Source organism: Cardiocondyla obscurior, linkage group LG15 (assembly GCF_019399895.1).
Source record: "Cardiocondyla obscurior isolate alpha-2009 linkage group LG15, Cobs3.1, whole genome shotgun sequence".
In the NCBI taxonomy this organism is placed as follows: Eukaryota; Metazoa; Arthropoda; class Insecta; order Hymenoptera; family Formicidae; genus Cardiocondyla; species Cardiocondyla obscurior.
This window is the reverse complement of record NC_091878.1, coordinates 502,905-522,221: the sequence shown is the minus strand read 5'-3', so window position 1 is coordinate 522,221 and position 19,317 is coordinate 502,905. Positions and strand designations below refer to the sequence as shown.

Here is a 19,317-nt window from a genome sequence, read left to right as displayed (position 1 = left end):
GTTTGATGCAACAATTCTGAGATAACGAATCAGAGAAAACTTTGTGGTGTTTCAATTAGTAACAATTTCGAAGCAAACGTCAAAACATTGTCAGTTAACGTTAAAAGTAACAGACATAAAAAGGGCAACAGAGAGAAACAAAAAAACAAAGAAAAAAGGAACTTATTATAATTAAAAAACGTTCTTCATAAAAATATAATTGTATAAAACACAATTCAAAATTTATTAATTTGTTCCAGGTTTTAATTTTAGAATTTAAATAAGAAAGTTTCCATTACCAATGTAAAATTAACATTAAAATTAAAAAAAGAAATAATCAAGGCATTAAATAAATTCAAGATAAATAAATATTTTGGATAAGCGCAATTAGTTGAGCTTTGAAATCAAAGAGGCAAAGATTAAAGAAAGAAGAAAAAGTCAAGTAATGACACATGAAACGAATCGTGTAAATTGACGTACAAACGGCAGAAACGCAAAGAGAGAGAAAGAGAGATTGTTCACGCCGTAGCTAACATCAGAAAGAGAGATCGCTTCGAGTACCGGGTCGGAGTGGCAGGTATGGGAAGCGAATACCTCGCGATGAACAATACGTGAGTCGATACCAGTCGAGGGGGTGGACCAGAAGGGGGCTCGTAAAGGGTCGAGAGACACGGTCAGCGATGATAGTTTGGTTCGTGACGTTTATTAACGTGGTCGATCGAACTGTAGAAACAGAGAGACGGGTATCTTGTCTGTCTGCTTGTCCCGCCTACCGGCATTGATAATATTGAGACCGACTCGCACTCGTAAACGCAAACTTTTCTCGTTAACAATTAACCGTCGATGTAACTGGAGGTTGAAACGATGAGGACGAGAGCAACGCGACGGCGACGATAGCGGGCGACCTAAGTGACTCGACAGCGTGGGCTTGTTAATTATCGACTCTACGCCACGAGAAAATTCGCAAGCTCACTCTACCGGGGCTTGGTGCTGGCGAAGCTTGTGCACTCCCCTTTCCTAGATCTAATCACCTTTCTTTTTTCAGACCCTCCGGGCCTTCTTGTTCCCGACGCGTTTCATCTTACCCATCGACTCCGTCGGCGGTAGAGAGGAGACGGCCGGTCTCAAGATGACTGCGGGAATGCAAGAAGGGTGATTCTATAAAGGCTCAAGGGTTAATGCCTGAATAATTTCTTCAAGCCAGACGATCCGTTGATCAAAAAATCGTTTACGATAAAATATATATTTAATTAATCGCATAATAAATTACAAAATTAAAAACATTAAACTTATATAGAATCAATTAAGTAATGTGAAGAATTATTTATCAAATAAAATGTTATATAAAATTGTTTTTTTTTTTTTTTTTTTATTGAGTTTTGCTACTAAATTATGCAACAAATTAAATATTATTTAAATATTCTTTTTCTTTTTTACGCCGTTATTGAATCCTAACGTAATAATTGAAAATTAATTGCACTTCGAAATTTACAAAAAGAACAGAAATGTTTAAACGAATACTTAAGAAAAGTTTCGCAGGGATAATCGATTTCAGACTGTTTCTTTGTAGATCGTTTTAATCAATATCGCGAAACTTTCGGAAAGTAACGAGTCTGGAAAGGTATTTTAATTTCGTACGACGTTAGAGTAAAAAGTTTGCCTTTAATAAAATGTTATTGTTTCTATAGTAAAGAGAAGTCATAAGAGAGAAAGAAATTCTGCCGAATCGTGAATTGGAATAGCAGTTATTCAATTAAAGAAGTTTTTGAGAGAACAAAAGAGGCAAGTTAAAAAAGTCTATATTGTATTTAAGCGATTAGGTATTCTTTTAAAATTAAAATTTTACTGCTACTTTTGTTTGACTTTTTAACAAACGAAGCTATACTTATTTAAGTTGTATTTATATTTCTAATATTCCAAAAATTTGTTAACTACATAAAAAATTATATAAAGTTCTTCATATTAATACTTCTGTAAATTATTTATAACGTAAATACAAATTGATTCTACATATGTATAATAATATAATATTTTTTTGAAAAATTTCGTAATTTTCTATTAGTTAAAAAATCTTTTATTGCTACTGAGTTAAAATCCTTTTCTTTCCTGTAGTATAACTTTAAAAATTCTCTTTTAAAAAATTCGGAGCTTTAAAAATTGGGTAGCGCTGATCACGCAGCTCGTTTTTCTACGATTTGAACAAATTCACGGTGATTTTCGTCGCCGTCGCGACGCTCCAGGACGTTGCCGGATGCGTCTCTTAGGCGCCGGCATACGACCGGTTCGCGACGTCTCGCGTTCGGTCACAATGGCTTTAACTGGTTAACAAGCAGGCCGCGAACGGGGACCTTGCCACACCGACGAAGTTAAAGGAGACACGTAGCAGTCGCTACATACGGAACGTGTCAAAAGTCGAAACTCCGTCGTCGAAGACCTCGAGAGAACGACGGTGGTAACATCCGGGGTGAACGTCGCGACGGCGACGACGACCAAGTTTTCGACTTCGCGACGCGCATCACACCCGACCATGTAACTCGATTTCCTGCCGGGCTCGTTTGGAGAGATCGTAACTTGATTGGGAATTTAGCACGATGGCGTCTCGACGATCATCGACGTTGCGAATCTTTCACCAACGACTTTACACCCGGCGAAATTTGTCCAAGTTTGCAAGAGATTCAGCGTAATTGTACGAAAGTCGATGTAACGTTTACTTGCGATTTCTATACATGTATATTGTTTCTAATTGTGTATAACATCCGTGTAACTCATTGTTAATGATTGTAAAATAAAATTAATTGTTTAAGCAATAAAAATATACTGATTCTTTTGTGCGGTAGTACGGTAACGTGCAATTGTAATTTCATAACAAAATTATATGTCACAGAGAAACGGCCGACTATAAGAATTTGTAACTTACGACGTCATGATAACGTTTTAAAAGCCAAGTAAATGTAATGCGAATGTAATAAAATAAAAATAAAATATATTCTGAGGAAAAATAATCTTACTTGACAAAAATATTCTGTCGAATTATTAAGAGAAAAATAGGTAAGATTAGTGCGCGGCGATCTCTCAAATTTCACGAACGTGTAACTCATTCATCACGTATGATGCAACGTTATGGGCTTACTACAATCGTCTTTGTTACATCGTAGAGGTTTAATGACGCAGTTGTGTATACTTCAACTCGTTTCCAATAATTTCGCGCCGCAAACAATGTGGAGGAACTATTTGACGTGGAGCTGTATACGACGCATCTTCAATATTCTACAGAACGTAGCATGATCGACACGGTAATTGGAGCGACAATTATTACGCATTAACAGAAGTATTGGGTGACCTAATTAAATCACATTGCCTTAATTGTTGTAAGAAGCTCACCTAATATCTCGTAGTTATTTATTGTACTGTATAAAAATATAATTTTTTTAATTAAAATTGTAATTTCGATCCAAAACTTGTATTATGGCGTATCAAATAAAATGTAAGTTAAAGTCCAAAATTTATTACTGCGTTTTACTGATTCTTTACATTTCAAAATTAAAACGGTGCTTCAACGAGAACTTTTCTTGCAGTTGTTTAAATAAAAGCCAATTTATTACTATCATTTTCTTGTGACTACACTCCGAGATTAAAAAATAAAAGTACTGTCGCGCGGCTGCTTTGCCAACATGCGTTGTGCGTCAGATAACTCTGCGAGTATTGTTTTTTATCCGTTTCCGTTGGTAGTCGCTAAATTGAGCGGCACGTTTATGTAAATTCACGCCCGGAAATCTCGACTGGACACACTAAAGAGAGAACGTTCTTTCGAAAAGATTAAAGCTGCACAGCGGTGGCATTTGATATTCTCTCTTTCTCTCTTTTTACTTTTTTTTTCTCTATTTTTCTTTTACTTTCTCTCTTTCTTTCTCTCTTTCATCATATCAGAAAAAGAAATACGTCGATGTTCTGTTTGCAAAAACCTAGCAATTTAACCCAGAAACGATGAACGAAACCGGATCTTGTTTTCGCATCAAAATTAAGAACGCGCGCGTTACATCATGAAATTATACAAATATTTCGCAATTTGTTAAAGTGCATATTTCCAAACTGCATGGTAATTCGCAAAAGTGATTCGTAATAACGAGAGTAGTCCGAACCAGAAATAATCCGCTATATTTGCATCACCGGCGATAAACACGCGCAAAGGCTTCTTTCATCTATGAAAGACTGTTTAAGTGGATAAAAACGTGTATTGGTTAGACAACGTAATATTTTCTGCGTACCGTGCTTTTCGATAATTGAGCGTGTCTAATTATCTAACATTGTAACTGTTCTAGAGTTAAACATGTAAATTAATTAACAAAAGAATAGTAATTTTGTTCATTAACATTACTTAAAGTGCGTCTGCAAAAAATTAAAAAAAAAAAAAAACTATGTGCAATTTTTTGTTGCACTTCCTTATATGCGTTTCGCTCGACTTAATCTGAAAATTCTCTCCTTCGTGCATCATGGATCCACTCGTAACGCAGACGTAGCGAGCGTAAATTTAATTAATCACGGTCGACGCTAATCAATATTGATGCAGCCGGCGATACAACAGGCAACAACGACGCGCGTTTGATCGAGATAAAGCAGCAAAGTTACGATCGAAGTTGCGATCACTTGGGAACGCTTTCTCTGCGTTACTGAAACGAACGTTGTAATTATTATATTTCGGCCGGATATAAAACGCGCTCTGAAAATTCGTCCTGAAAATATAACGCGCAATCTGTTTTCACGCCGCGGCGCGGACTTTGCCGCGTGTTTGTCACGCGAAACTAACGGAATTTGTATTATGTAAAGAAAATAATAATCACCGTTGAAACTGTTGGCGCGGATAACAATACGTCTCACGCTCTATCCGCGCGATAGGTACTTGTCCGCGGCATCTCATCTGTCGTCTCGCAGAGAAATAAGCGTGCAATGGAAACTTGTTTACCTAACACTTTGTGCAAAGCAGAGCAAACGCGCCGCGATGCGGCGATAATCAACGCGCGTCTGCAAGCCGAGATTTCCCTGAGAAGTGCATTTTCAAAGGGTACTCGCGGGAAAAGCTGCATTAATATGAAACGAAATTTCTCATATAATTTTCTATTATATTGTCTTTCAAATATAACGCCGACAATGGGAGAGTAGGCAAGTAAATTTACATTTGGGCGAGAAAACGGCTCACGTTTAGGATTGTTACGAGATCACGCTTAGAAACATGTATGTGTATTCTTAAATAATACGGTAAAATTATTGCGTTCTAAGTACGATGCAGAGAATGTAAGAGTACCAACCGCAATCTAGAATATCTAGATAATTTTGACATTAAATGACATGGCATGTTTATCAGCCATCAGATGCATATGTTGCACATGCGACATGTTTACTCGCATTTTGCGCGAAAAGGAGCGTGCAAGTATGTGTCACGTGCAAACGCGTTTCGTCATCGCTATTCTAAGAATACATCGCATGCATCTCTTTAATACGTTGGGTAAAAGCACACCCACGCTTAGAAAGTTGAAAATTTTCAATTACTACATCACCAATCGTTCGTAAAATAAATTCGTTAAAATTGATTCTTATGTTAATTTGTATAAAATTTTTATTTTTAACCGAGGATTACACAACGTTATATGTATAATCGAAAATTTAATTACTGCTGCGACAAAAATAATTTGATTGCAAAATATGTATATGTATAAGTAATACATTGTTTTACTATGAATTTAGTATGAAAGTTAATTTCCTTTTTTCCTGTTTAGTGAAAGGGCACGACTACTGCAACTTTTTCGATTTTATTATCTAAGATAAAGAACTCCGAGTAACGGTGTCTCTACCGCGAAAAATTCTGTATCAACCGGAGTGTTTAACATCCTGTGTACGTTGAACGAGAACGAAAGCTCGCGAGAAGGAGTCGTTAAATAATGTAAAGTCCAACGTTAAAACGGACTAAATCGATAGTATAAAAATAAGGCACATGTTGACTTGAATCGATGGTGAGAAGTACCGAGCGTACCGGAGGAGAAAACTAAGCGCGCGAGTTCAATACTCCGCAGCGAAAATTTCATCAGCCTGCCCCTGCCAACTCGGGAGATAGTTAAATTCCGACGTGGTCGGCTAATTTGAATTCTTTTATGAAAGTTCACCTCGCTCGGATGGTTTGGATAAAGCGGGATAGATCGTCCGTTATCGCGAATAAATTGCCGAATAACGAATCGCGAGTGGCTTTATTTTCTTCGATCGATTAGAACGCGAACCCGAAGATGCGACGAATGATGATACGGCATTCGTGCGGAGAGTAATGATATTTAAATTACATTTGTGCGAACTAATTTTGACGAATATTTAGATCATTACTGACTGAAAAATTCTTTACGAGAAATTCGAATAAAATTACACATATATTTGAAAATGAGATATTGGCAACGATCGATATCGTTTTGCGCAAAATTAATTGGCACTGAACACATTTTTCATCTGTTCCGGAATGTAATTAATTTGAATTTATTAAACTAATTAAAAAAAAAACCAAATTAAAATTAATGTGCATTTGAGTTTTTGTACGTAGTAAATATAAATAACTTTGGAACTTACTTTTAATTTATAATGCGATTGATGTCGTTTTAAACTAAAAATGAGCAACAAGGCATTCACAAAAATATATTTCTATTTCATTTTTTTTTTTTTTTAATAAGTCTACTGCGCGTCCTGAGGTCAGAAACCTTCCTAACACGTGCTCGACTGTCCAGACTGCTTGTCGCCGGGCCCGCTGACCGCCGCGATAGTGTGAGTACGTGCGTATGTTGACTTCTGGCCGGCAGTTGTTCGCATTCCAAGTTCGGACGGAGAAGGACTCGCGGGCGGCGGGCGGCGGGAACCGGTTTGCCCGGCAGATTCGGCAGTCGAACGTGCGTAGGTATAGGTCAGTTTGCGTAGTAAAACAAGTATACGGCGAAAAAAAGACCGATAATAGACAGATTTAGATGTCTAGAACCAAGCGATTATAGTTCAAACCTAAGAAATATATTTAATCTGCGCGATCCGCGCGACCACCAGCTGCAAAATTATATCAGCTAAATAAATTTCCACTCAGGAAATAATACATCTCGCGATTGAGCATATTAATGTTTCTCACGCGAATAAAAATCTTTTGCAAATATCGCCGAGAAAAATGTTGCAATAATCTCCCTAATACAATACAATATCCTCATTCAGTCACCGTTAATGTTTGCTCTATTCTATCGAAATCAACTTCTTCTCGGCCCCGTTTTTTTCTCCACACCGACAAAGTCGTGTGCCACCGCTGGAGAACCACGATAATCTTGAAATCAATAAAGTGTCACCGTGAATGTCTCTCGCGATATACGTAGTGCGCAAGTCCCACGTCATCCTAATTTGCGACGCGTCTGCCGTCGCATTATAAACGAAGCCACAATTTGCACCTCTTTGGGACGCCGAAATTGGCAATAACGCGCCTACGGATACTCGCTCACAAAACATTCGTTTGCGATAAAAATGCGTAACGCAATAACTCCATCACATGTTCCGACGCATCGCAAAAAATACCGCAAACCGAACACGATATCCACCCTTCGATATAAAATTATGAGATGTATTTCCTACTTTCAAATAAATTGCGCAAAAATAAAATAAAATAAATATACGAAACGTATCCCCGATATGTCCACATGCAAAATTGTACATGTAACTTCAATACGTAATAAAAAAAATTTTTTTTTTATTAAACCTGTAAAAATTTTCGTTTATCGAGATGAATTAAAGCATAAAATTTATACCGCTTAAATGGAAAAATGTAATCCCGATTTTATCTTGCTCTATAATGAAGGTTTGGTGTGTAAGAATCCGCATGTTTGATAACGGGCACGAAGGCGCTATTACATTCGCGAGCAAAGGGCTTGTGGGCAGACGGGTGTTACGAAACAGGAGCAAAGAAACGACAGCGACGGTGGCGGGCGAGGAAAGATAAAACCCGAGAGAGCGTTCCTCTCGGTGAGATTTTTCACGCGAACGTAGTCGCATATTTACGAGAAGGAAAATCGAGGCGCTCCGCTTGCTGCGATATTTATGGCGCGCCGGTTTCGCTATCAGATAGATTATCCTTCCCCCGCGATGGGAAAACGTCGATCCCGATCGTATGTCGGTCGAACGGAAATCAACTGACTGTCTCAACGTCGTTTCCAAAACGTCATCGCTTTTTCCTCGCCCTCGTAGCGTACGATTTCTTTTACGAGGCAACGGAATCTTGTCATACAGATTGTTTCATTTCTGTACCTCGATGTAAGTCTATGTAGGTTCTTATTTCCTTTCTCTCGAACGAAAATAATTATTTCCTTTACTTTAATGCATTTATATATGTCTTCGATAAAAGATAAATATGTAATTGTGTGACAAAAATTAAAAAAAAAATTGAATAATGTAATCGAGTTGCAACAAATACATATAAACGTGACGTTAATTAAAATATCTATTTGTGACACAAAATGCATATCACACATAAAAGTTGTGATATTTAATATTAATTAAATTTAATTAATTTTCGAGGAAAAACGGGGAAAAGGATATATTAACCGGAAAATCGCGCACGCCCGTATTCAACGACCTAATTTATTTTCGCCTCTGATTCGCGAAAAATGTCATCGTGCGCATTTAGTCAGCTATATTCCACAACTTCTCTTTCGTAATTACGCGCTTGGTGTAACATCGCGTGAAATTAATATTCGCGATGCCGGATAATGCCGCCGTGTAAAGATTCGCTCGCTCGAATAAAACGAATAATTTCAAGAGCGAGGGTTAATATCGATACGAAGTCCGGGTTATCGATCAATCTACCGTCGAGCCTTTGACAGAGAACTCCCACAGAGCCTTTATATCCGCAAGGAATCCCAATAAGTTTTTCGCCGAGGCTCCAATCCAATCGCCGCGACTCCCTGATTTTATCTTGGCCGCCGCGGAAAGTGCCTTTTTCCCACGAGATAGTTCGTCCGCACGGTTCTTTAAACGCGCGAAGGTGTGCTCCATACGTTCACGCACACACGGAGACACGTACGTGTCTGATAAATAAGTAACGTGGTGAATTCTCTCGAGCTGTAGGTTCAATGGACCGCTACCACTGCGGATAACTGCCCTCTCAATTCAGCCGCGCGATTAATAACGTTGAAAGCACAGATTCAGCTGGTTAGAAAAGATTCGATTTATTTTAACGCTTTGAGGCTGCCATCTCGTATTACAATCTCAAAATCTAAATAATTACGTCGGTGAGAACTCCAACTATTTTGAATACAAAATCTGCTGGATTTGATCATATTGTTCTAGTTTTATACGTATGTATACAGAAATATATTATAATTTTATTTATTGGCATTAATTCTTAATCAAATCTTGACAATTAAGGTATATTTAATACCTCAGGATACTAATTGTATAAATAATTAATATTTATGAATAATTACGATCAATTAGGTAACATAAATAAATAAGTATAAGCATATATAATTAAAGTTTGTAATAATAATTAAAGCGATATAACATATAACAGCTTTCATGATAAATAATTTTCACGTTAGAGGAAAGTTGATTATTAATTTATTAAATTAAACATGAAAAACCGACCAAACCTTTCATATATTTTTAAAGTACGTAAAAAATGAATCACACGTATATCGATTGCTCTACTGATAAATTTGTGAAATTTTATATAAAAAATTAATATCAAATTTAATTTTTTTTAAATTGCGTGAATTAAATAATCGACTACTAAATTATTTTTGTAATATAAAAATATCAAATATCTCATTAATTTTATTTAATAAATAATTTTTTAAAACAAGTTATAAAAGATACATAACGTAATAAGAAAATCAATCGAGATCTCACTATAATCATCACACGCAAATAGAAAAGAAAAATAATAAAATTATGCAAAATAAATCCTTAATTAAACATGTTAACTAATCAATCGTAGTACCTATGTTAAAATTGGTATAGAGAAGTAAACTCCAATAATTATAAAATATTAATTGCCATCTGCTAATGATGTTTACGCATGCCATATTTACACAGTTTATTACAACGTAACAAATTAAACACATATTAATTATAAAAAAGTGGGTCAGATATTTTCAATTATTTTCTTTCCAGTTTATTTTGTATTCTAAATTTAAAATTTCTTGACACCATGTTCATTCTATCACATTTTACCTCTTTCATTAAATAAATTTAATTACATAGTGATATCCTATTTTTTAAGGTGAAATATTCACAGTGTCACAAATTTATTTTACGATACTTTAATAACATCTTGCAGAAATAGTTTTCCAATTTTAATCAACTAAAATTTAGCTATATATTACATATCGAACAGAACTAATATCGACTTACTTGTTAAATTAAATTTCATTGTTAAATTATATTTCGAAGAGACCTAATCCCTTCTGCTATTTTTATATTAAAAAAAATGTTTTTTTTATACCACGTTATAAACCTTTATTCAGAATAATATTCCGCGTCGATGACGTCGAGGAAATCGTTAGCATCGATTGAACGTATTTTACAGGGCTATAAGGCACTCTGAGAAAAGAATTCCAATAAGAAATCCTCTTTCAAAGTGTCTTTGTGATATTGGTGCCGATACTCTTAGCCGTCGGAAGAAGTAACTTTCTGTATCTTAAAATGACCGGAAGATGAGACGAAGAAAAAAAGCGGGCAAATCGACGTTAGTGGGTGCCGAATGGCAGGACGTAACATCCATTATACACGTCTCCACGTATACGACGGCTAGCAATAAATAAATAAAACGCGGGCTCGGAAAAATGAAAGGGGTAGCTACAAGCTGCTCGGTCAGGAGACCACCGACGGCAGTAAAGGGAAGTAACGCCGGCTCGTGAAAGAGAATCAATTCGTTCCTTTTCTCCCCTCCGGTTTTTCGCCACCCCGGCTATCTTTTTCGCAACTACGGTAAGTCCCGGCCCACCCCCACGGTGATCGTTTCTTTCCACAGCCTTCGCAGTCGTCTTTCTTTCCGCCCTCCACCTCGCACGGCGCAACAAGTGCCCCGACTCGCATCTTTAAGAAAGCGGTCTCGTACCCCCCGATCCGCCCGTTTTCACCGCCACCTTCGCCGGCAACTTTGGCTCGAACCGCCGCGTCGCCACCCAACACCGTCGTTTCAGGATACAACCGAGCGTTCTTTTTCTACAATTTTTTTTTTTCTCTCGCGTTTTTTCTCCAATCCGGATTTTTCTCTCTTCTCGTTTTTGGGTATTATTCATTTTTTTCCACCGCGCCGCGACTACCTTCCATATCACTCCGCACTCTTTTCCCCCGTCTCTTTTCTCTTTGTTCTCTCTTACCTTTTGTCGCTTTTTCATTTTTTTCTACTAAGTATTCTTCCCTCGAAAATGACTTACGCCTCCATTTACCTATCTCTTCCCTCCCTTCCTCCCTCCCTCTCTTTTTCTCTCTCTCTCTTTCTCTCTTCGCCACTTGTTGATTATGTCGTCTCTTGGTTTTCGTATTTCTCGCCTAACAGTACGTTTTACGCATATCCACGGAAAATGAGAGAAGGTAGCGAACAGACTCGGCGGGCGAGGGTGACGAAGACGCGGAGAACTGAAAGGCGGACTTCGCGGCTCGACTATCACGAATCCGAGGCGCTGATTCGAGAACTTTTGCAAGTTCTTCGTGGCTACGAACAATATCGCGAGAAGCTCGAGAATAGAATGAGCGCTTGATGCCCGATCGTTAGAGTGCAGCGTAATGAAGACGAGGTATGAATTAATGCAGAATTTTCAGAGCTATTGCTGTTTTAAATAATAGATTGTAATATCGTTTTGAATAATTCTACTGAATAAATAAAATAAACGAGAAAATCGACAGCCAGACATATTGTTCACTCGTTGCGACCACATAATTTGACTAATGATGTATTTGTATCCAAAATTAAAATATGCAATTAAAAAATACTTTAAAAATACACGATTAGAAGATAAATTTGTCCGGTTTTGACATTTAAGAAATATATAAATATCTTAATAAATTAATTTATAATATAAAGTGTGCAGAAAAATTAAAAATATTTCGTTTAAAGTATATTTAACTGAGAGAAAAAGTTCTGGAAAAATTTTTATTACATGTTTAACTGTAAATTAGGAATCTCGTATGTAACATATAAAAATTTATTCCCGTATAATGTTCTTTTCATTTCTTTTTTTTATTTTCTGTTTACTTTAATTCTCTAGACCGTGATACTAAATTCAGATCCAATACTGCAAAATAAAACGTGAGATTTAGCGATAAACGAAAAATTTAATAAATACCGGCGCGATGCAGGACACTGCGCGTAACAAGGCGGACATCTGCGACCCTGTCGAACGCGACGATTCTGTCGGATCGTCATTCGATGAAACACGCTGAATTTATTGGAGGTTTAATGCCGCTCGGGACGGCTATAGGAGCGCAATAAATAAAGTCGAGTACACCATTACGAATGACAGGAACGTTATCAGAGGCCTAACTGCCTGGGAACATTGTGTCGCAGAGGCGCAGCGCAAAAACGCAAGCAGTTGATTGACATTTTTTTCTGACATAATTGTAACATACTGCAATTAATACAAAAACAAACAAACGCCCCAACAAAATTGAATTTTTCTATCTGTAGTTCAGTCGTCAAAAATTTTTTAATGCAATATTATCCGTACAGAGCGTTTGGTTGAGTAGTATTAAGTTTTTAGGAATAAATCGAACTCCAGTAGATAAATAAAAAATCACGTACTATTTAAAAAAAAATTGTCGATTGTTATTTAGAAAAAAAATTAAAATATCGAGCGTCAGAGCGATAAGAAAGCAGCGCTATTCGCCTGTCGCACTTGCCCACCCGCATGTACCAATCTATAAAATTTTTTATGAGTGCTGTCATATTATATTATAAATATATATGTTAATATATTCGTTCAGTTTTTAGTTAATTTATCTTGGCAAAATTACAAGAAGCTAAGCTACGAGTGCTGAGCCATATCGCAATCAAGAAGACCCAGGGAAACACGTCGACATTGTCGTTCTCGACTCTAAAGACGCGTAACTTCTCCAAAAACGGTCCTACCCGTCAGGATGATCGACGAAACGTCCGGATGGATGTGCCAGTTTAACGATCAGGAAATTCGACGAAAAGGAAAGTTATTAATGGCTAAAGTTGGCCGACGTTGGAAACGACGTGTGCGCGCGCGGCGAGGCGAGACACCCTCTCGATTACAAAGCGCGCAAACGAGAAGTAACTATACGACGAAGGTAGGGTTACAAATTACGCTTGAAAGTTGCCCGGTTGCCCTAGCGAAGGATAATGGATTCTGGAATAAACGAAACTGCCGGCGGGGCCATAATTTAAACGGATGCCGCGCCGCGCGACGGATCCGCTTTCGTCACGCGCTTTCGAGCTGGCTCGACATTGAGCAAGCGAGAGGCTGCAAAGTGGCAGAAAATCAATCGGACACCCGGGACACTTCAGGGCACCCCCCGCAAAACGAGAGAGAATTCGCGGCCGCATCCGGTAACTCGGTGCTCGTGTCGAAAAAGGGCGGAATCGTGTGTTCCGAAAGTAACGAATACGCTTGTAAGCGCCTGTAAAGCGAGTCGTTTCGCGGATGGCCGCAAAAATCGAATAAAAAATATGATCGGCTACACGAATCGTTTGCGCGAAACTGTAACGATCGTTATCGCGAAATATTCAAATTTATCATGGGTAATTAATACAAAAAAAAAAGCATGTTATACAACTCATAAAATTGTAATTTATACAATTTACGAGTTTTTTTGCTGTTTTCTAAAATAATATAATTTTTTTTTACTCAAACCATCTCGTTAATTAATGATACAAAATGTCATAACTTGCACCACTGTCTTCTATCTTATGTAATTACATCTTATGTAATATCCATGGCGTAGTAAATTTAATATTAATTAACGTTCCGGTTCTTCCTCTATCGATTACTATCTTGCACTTCGAAAATTCATTAAATTCCGACGGTAACCCAATTTAAAACCGACGAAATTGATTTTTAAAGAGCGCAGCCGAATTACCATTGTAACGAGCGCGCGTGAAACAACACCCGGATCATTTACATGGGCACGACCCATTCGATTGGATTCGTCGAGCGTACTCTCTCATGTTCTTACTTACCGCGAACAAGGATGAGGATGCTGAACAGCAGCGCGGTGCTGAACGGCCAGCCGGCCATCCTGGCGTGGAGCGTTACGTCGATTCAGCTTTCTCCTGAAACAATACAAGCGTGCCCAATCAATCAACTCATCCACTATACCGCAGCCAACTCCGATTCCTGCCTTCTCGCATCCCTTTCTATCTATATCTGTCTCTCTCTCTCTCTCTCTCTCTTTATCTATATCCTATCCTTTATTCTATCTCTATCTCTATCCCACCTCTCGCTCTTCACCCCTGCCCTTCAACGCAAAACCGTTGTCTGTCCCCATCCTCGTCGTGCGGGCCTCATTCTACCTTTCTATTTCTCCTCAACCCCCGTTCTCTTTTCTGGCAGACTGCCCGTTCTACGTCCAACCTCGTCTTCCAACAAACCCCTTTCACCCTCGCGGTATCAGCCAACCCCGTTCCACTTGCACGCCAATCCTCTACTCCCCCGTATCGACAATTTTTTTTCCACCCTCTCGAATCTGTGCCTGGAGGCTTGTCCGCTCAATGAAAGTCCTCCCAGACGGCGCACGTCGAGCGACGTACATAATCGTGAAACATGCGATGCGTACCACACCAGCTTGGTGCACGGAGTATCGGAAATGCCCTCGCGTTTGCGCGCACGTTTTTTGCCGTTCAACGCGAACCGCCGAAGGTCCTCGACCTTTCCGAGATCCTTGAACGGCTTTGTTAAATTTAGAGATTTAGCATATTAACAGAGATGTCTTTAATATAGAAAACCGTATTTTAGATTACAGTTAAATACCTGATTTTTGTCAGAAGTATTATATTTTCAATATTTTTTTATAATAGAAAAAAAATAGCGCGTCCACAATTAATCCTGTCAATTATGACGATCAATTTTCTTAACTTATAATACATAGTAATAATTTAGTCGTCGCTTAAAAAAAGAAAATTTTATTGAGAAGAAAAAGAACATTTTTTTAATATGTGAGCTAAAATGTTATGTACAAAAAATTTGAATTTTTTTTACAAAGAGAAATAAAACAACGTTTGTGTGCTTAAAAAAAGAATATTTGTTAAAAATTTATATGTTTAAAAATTATATGTCGCGTGAACAGATGACTTCGATTGCTATGAGAAAAAAAAGAAAGAGAAATTCTGAATATATTGTCAACGACAACGTGAAGAGATAAACGCTATGTGAGACATATCGATAACCGTTAAACAGGACGTCGATCTGCAATCGCGAAAGTGCGAGTTATTTAGTGCTAAGGTGTTCATCCTTGTATATTGAGCAACGTTCTTTTTATAAAGATAAAAATGCTCACGATTTTCATCGTGTCCTTTACGGACTTGATTCAAAGAGAGCGAATCTGGAGCATTCGATTCGCTTCACGGCACCGCGGTTGCATCACGGCAAAGCCAAAGGGTGACTCACACAGCCCTTATGCACTTCGTTCGCGTGTATGCACGAGCAATCCGCGAAAATGTAGTTCCTTCTATATTCGCTCGTCTTTCGTTATTTCTTTGCTGAATATTTTTCAAGCTTCTACTCGTAACGTAAGAATAAAAAAAAATACATTACACTTAATAGAAAAAAAAGCATTATATTAAATAAAAAAAAAGTAATTTTTTCTTGAGAAAAATTATTAGAACTAATTTTTGCTCTTACGTCTATCTTTATCTTTTTCTTTTACAAATAATTAAGAATGATCTATTAATATTGTCTCAAAACAATAATGCGTTAATTTAATCAACTTGTTGTGAAAATAATAAAAATTTGCACAAAATTATTTTTAAGAGTTATTAAGAGTTAACTTTGAAAATAAATACTCATTAAAACGTAAATATTCTTTTAAAAGAGAAAATCTAAAAAACGTAGCAATTTTTTTTTATTTCAATCTTTTGCGCTCACTAGTCACGTGCGTGCTTCGAAATGTTTTGAATACCTTTAAAATTGAAAACGCGAAAAAGTAGATCTAAAATAATTTTAATTTCTGAACGAAGAGAGAAATTTAGAAAATATATCCTGACAGTTGTGTTTATCGAATAACTGGAGAAAAATACTGGTGCATCTTCTCTGTTGCGTAAAACTACCCTTATCCAAGCGCTATCGATGAAACGAACCACCAGAAAGCAATTCCGCTCAGCTTACAATTAAGTTTACGAACGAGATCGAGTGTCCGACGTACCATTTTCTCGCAGTGAGACGCGAAAATCGGATAGAACGACAGGCAAAAAAACAGACAAGAAAGAATCGATTGGCCGAATTGAACTTAATAATACAGAGACTATGACCCAGTTATTTTCAAGCAAAATGTCGAAGCTGTCGAAGATACTCGATCGGAGATACGCTCTTAAATAGAATACAATAAAAAAAATATGTAGGTATTAAAAAAAAAGTGCGGTTTTTTTGCATACTCCTAATCGGATTTCGTGACAAATTAGAAGGATTAAAGTAGTTAATTGACTACAATTAGGATTCTAACAGCGGACGTAATAAGAAAACTTTTTTTTTTCTCGGCAATGATCAATTATCTGGTCGAAAAACCGAATTAAAAGTCTGATGTAATTCTATCACGAGTCTACGATATTGCTTACGGAAACTGCAGATTCTTAGACCGATACAGTCTCGCACAACGTTTTACTGAACTAATTAACGCGTTATGGTTTACGGTGAACGCGTAACACGATATTAAATGTAACGCCGTGGCGGCGTTCATGTTTAAAGACGCGGTAACATGGATGGGGAATTAGGTGTACGTGCCCGAATGCGAGAGGAGTCGGACTCGTGTATAATTCACGCGCGGTGGTAACAAAACGGCACCGTAAACTCGCCTTACTAAATCACTTGCTCGCGCCCTCAAGGGATTTGGAGAATATTCTATAAAGATCGGCCTTAGGTGCGATGAATCAAATTGCAGTGGCGAGCACGTCGAACGAATAATCGCGAAAATATCGACTGCTTGATGCGTCTCGATTCGCGCCCGAACGATCTCATGTATCTCTTTTGCGAGATTATTCGCATGAATAATACAGCATTTCCGTGCCACGAGCCAGATGCAGATTTCGCTCTCTAAGCCACGGAGAATTTGCGGGTTTACTTGTTTTATAACTTTTGGCTTCGTCCAAATTGTCGCGAGATTATATCTACGTGGCAGCGTACGATTCCGCGACATTAATATGTTACTAAAAACTAAAAAGCCCAAGTACGATAGAGCAAATGAGAAAAAAAAAGTTACGTACAATGGTATTACGCGCACTAGCGCAAAAAAAAAAAAATATTGAGCACAGTCGTGGTGTGTTTTAAGATGCGCATAATCACGAAAATAACCAATGTCGAAAGCTGCGAAGTTAATTTTGAACTTTTTAATATACTATCCGCGATATTAAAACATTTCTCGGTACGAGCAATTTGGAGCGGCATGAATTAAGCTAGTTTACAAACGAACTAGGTATACCAGCGTAATTGAATAAAAAGCTGAAGGAATTATCCTAGACTTTTCAGCGCGGATTCACGTTCGCACATATTCGTAAGCAACAAAACGGTGCGCGACGCAGATCATTAGTGCGAAGCGGAGTTAGAGATAAATTTTTATGCGGGCCGGCAGCACATTGAGCCAGGCTCAAAGGTCTTGCGGAGGTATATTCATTCGTTATCGCGGCGACGGAATTAATGCCGGCTTAATGGAAGAGAAGGGGACAACGGAGCAACGACAACAACAAAAAAGACTGCGGTGGCAACTACGGCGATGGTTTTATTCCATCCCATCCTGACGACGCCACCACCATCATCGCCGGCGTCAGGAGTATATTCTTCCACCCAGTGACTCGCCATCCCTGCGAGTTCTTATTCTCCCTTAGCTCCTTCTTCGCCTCATTCATCTATCCACGTCTTCCCTTCGCGCCAACGACGCTTTTTCTTTCGCGCGCCCTACCCATCGCTCGAGGTGTCTTACGACGCGGCTCGCAACGACACAATATTGGACTTTTGCATCGTAAGAAATTACGGAGGATTATAACGATTGCTAGACACCGTCTGTCTCCGAGAATACGCCAGACGGCTTGAAGACAAACGACGAGGGATCACATTGTTACGGCTCTCTGAACCGTTGATCGGATCAGTAGTGCAAGTCAGTAATAATGAGTCGTAATTTTCAGAAAAAGGATAATCGTTTCAGCGTAACGTAAATTTTTCTCGTTTGCAGAAACGGTGTCGTTCGACATTAAGCATTTAAATACATAGTACGAAACACGTTGTTTATTATTAATTTATTGATAACGTTGAATTGCGAAAGAAAGAACGCTTTGACAAATTACAGGATCATAATTTATTGGGCGAACATGAGCAAGCAAAAATCTCGTGACGTCGCCGAAACATGTGAAACCAGCTGCCGTTCTGTCCCATCTCTCTCATATTTCCGCCATAGCTGGCGTAAACGGCGTACTAAGATCCTCGGCATAGTAATTCCACATTTCATTCCGCGCGTCAGGAAAATTTCTGCTACACCTTGCGAGCAATAAATCTTGCAACGCCCGCGGTTCACGAAAGGATATTAATTAACGCGCGAATCATATATGCTCTAGAACACGGCGGAAAATTCTCATACATCGGGGGCATGGCAAATACACTAAACTAATTACCTCGTCGGGGAGGAAGCGAGGGAAAGGAACAGGAGCTATTATCTCGACAGAATTAATTGTAAATGCACGAATTAAACGAGCGCCTGCTATGAAATTGCTATTAAATGACTGTGCGTGTATAACAATGAACAATCCGACATATATTCGTTATTTTGCAGTTACCATTGTTGTCTGCATAATAGTAAATTATTACTGCCTAAATCTATCAGTTGTGGATGCAACGAACCGATATAGTAGTCTGGCGCAAATCAAAATTTCATTCTCGTAATTATAGCACACGATCGAATTAAATCAGCGTCGTTCTTCTACTCGTATGAGAAATATATATTCGATTGTATAAAAGATAATTAAAATCCATAATTTTCTAAGCTCAACATTTACTCACACGTTGTTCAAAATTTTTTTTAATGTCATACAAACGTTATGCACGACTTATTGTTATGCTATGGACTTTCGTGTGAAGCAACAGAATTATTAAATTGATGCCGAAAGAGTTGCGGTTCGGT

At 38.0% G+C, this 19,317-nt stretch overlaps 1 protein-coding gene across 2 annotated transcripts in view; it reads right to left on the bottom strand.

Moving 5' to 3' along the window:
• Nucleotides 1-19,317, bottom strand: part of LOC139108591 (cell adhesion molecule Dscam2) — a 126,267-nt gene that overhangs the window by 91,996 nt on the left and 14,954 nt on the right. Inside the window, exon 2 of one of the 2 annotated variants that reach the window (XM_070667015.1) lies at nt 14,180-14,272. In XM_070667015.1, the coding sequence (XP_070523116.1) occupies nt 14,180-14,237 (58 nt within the window). In that variant the 5' untranslated portion in view covers nt 14,238-14,272. Of the gene's footprint in view, nt 1-14,179; nt 15,053-19,317 lie in introns of those variants that run through there. The other variant, XM_070667016.1, reaches the window with a different exon arrangement.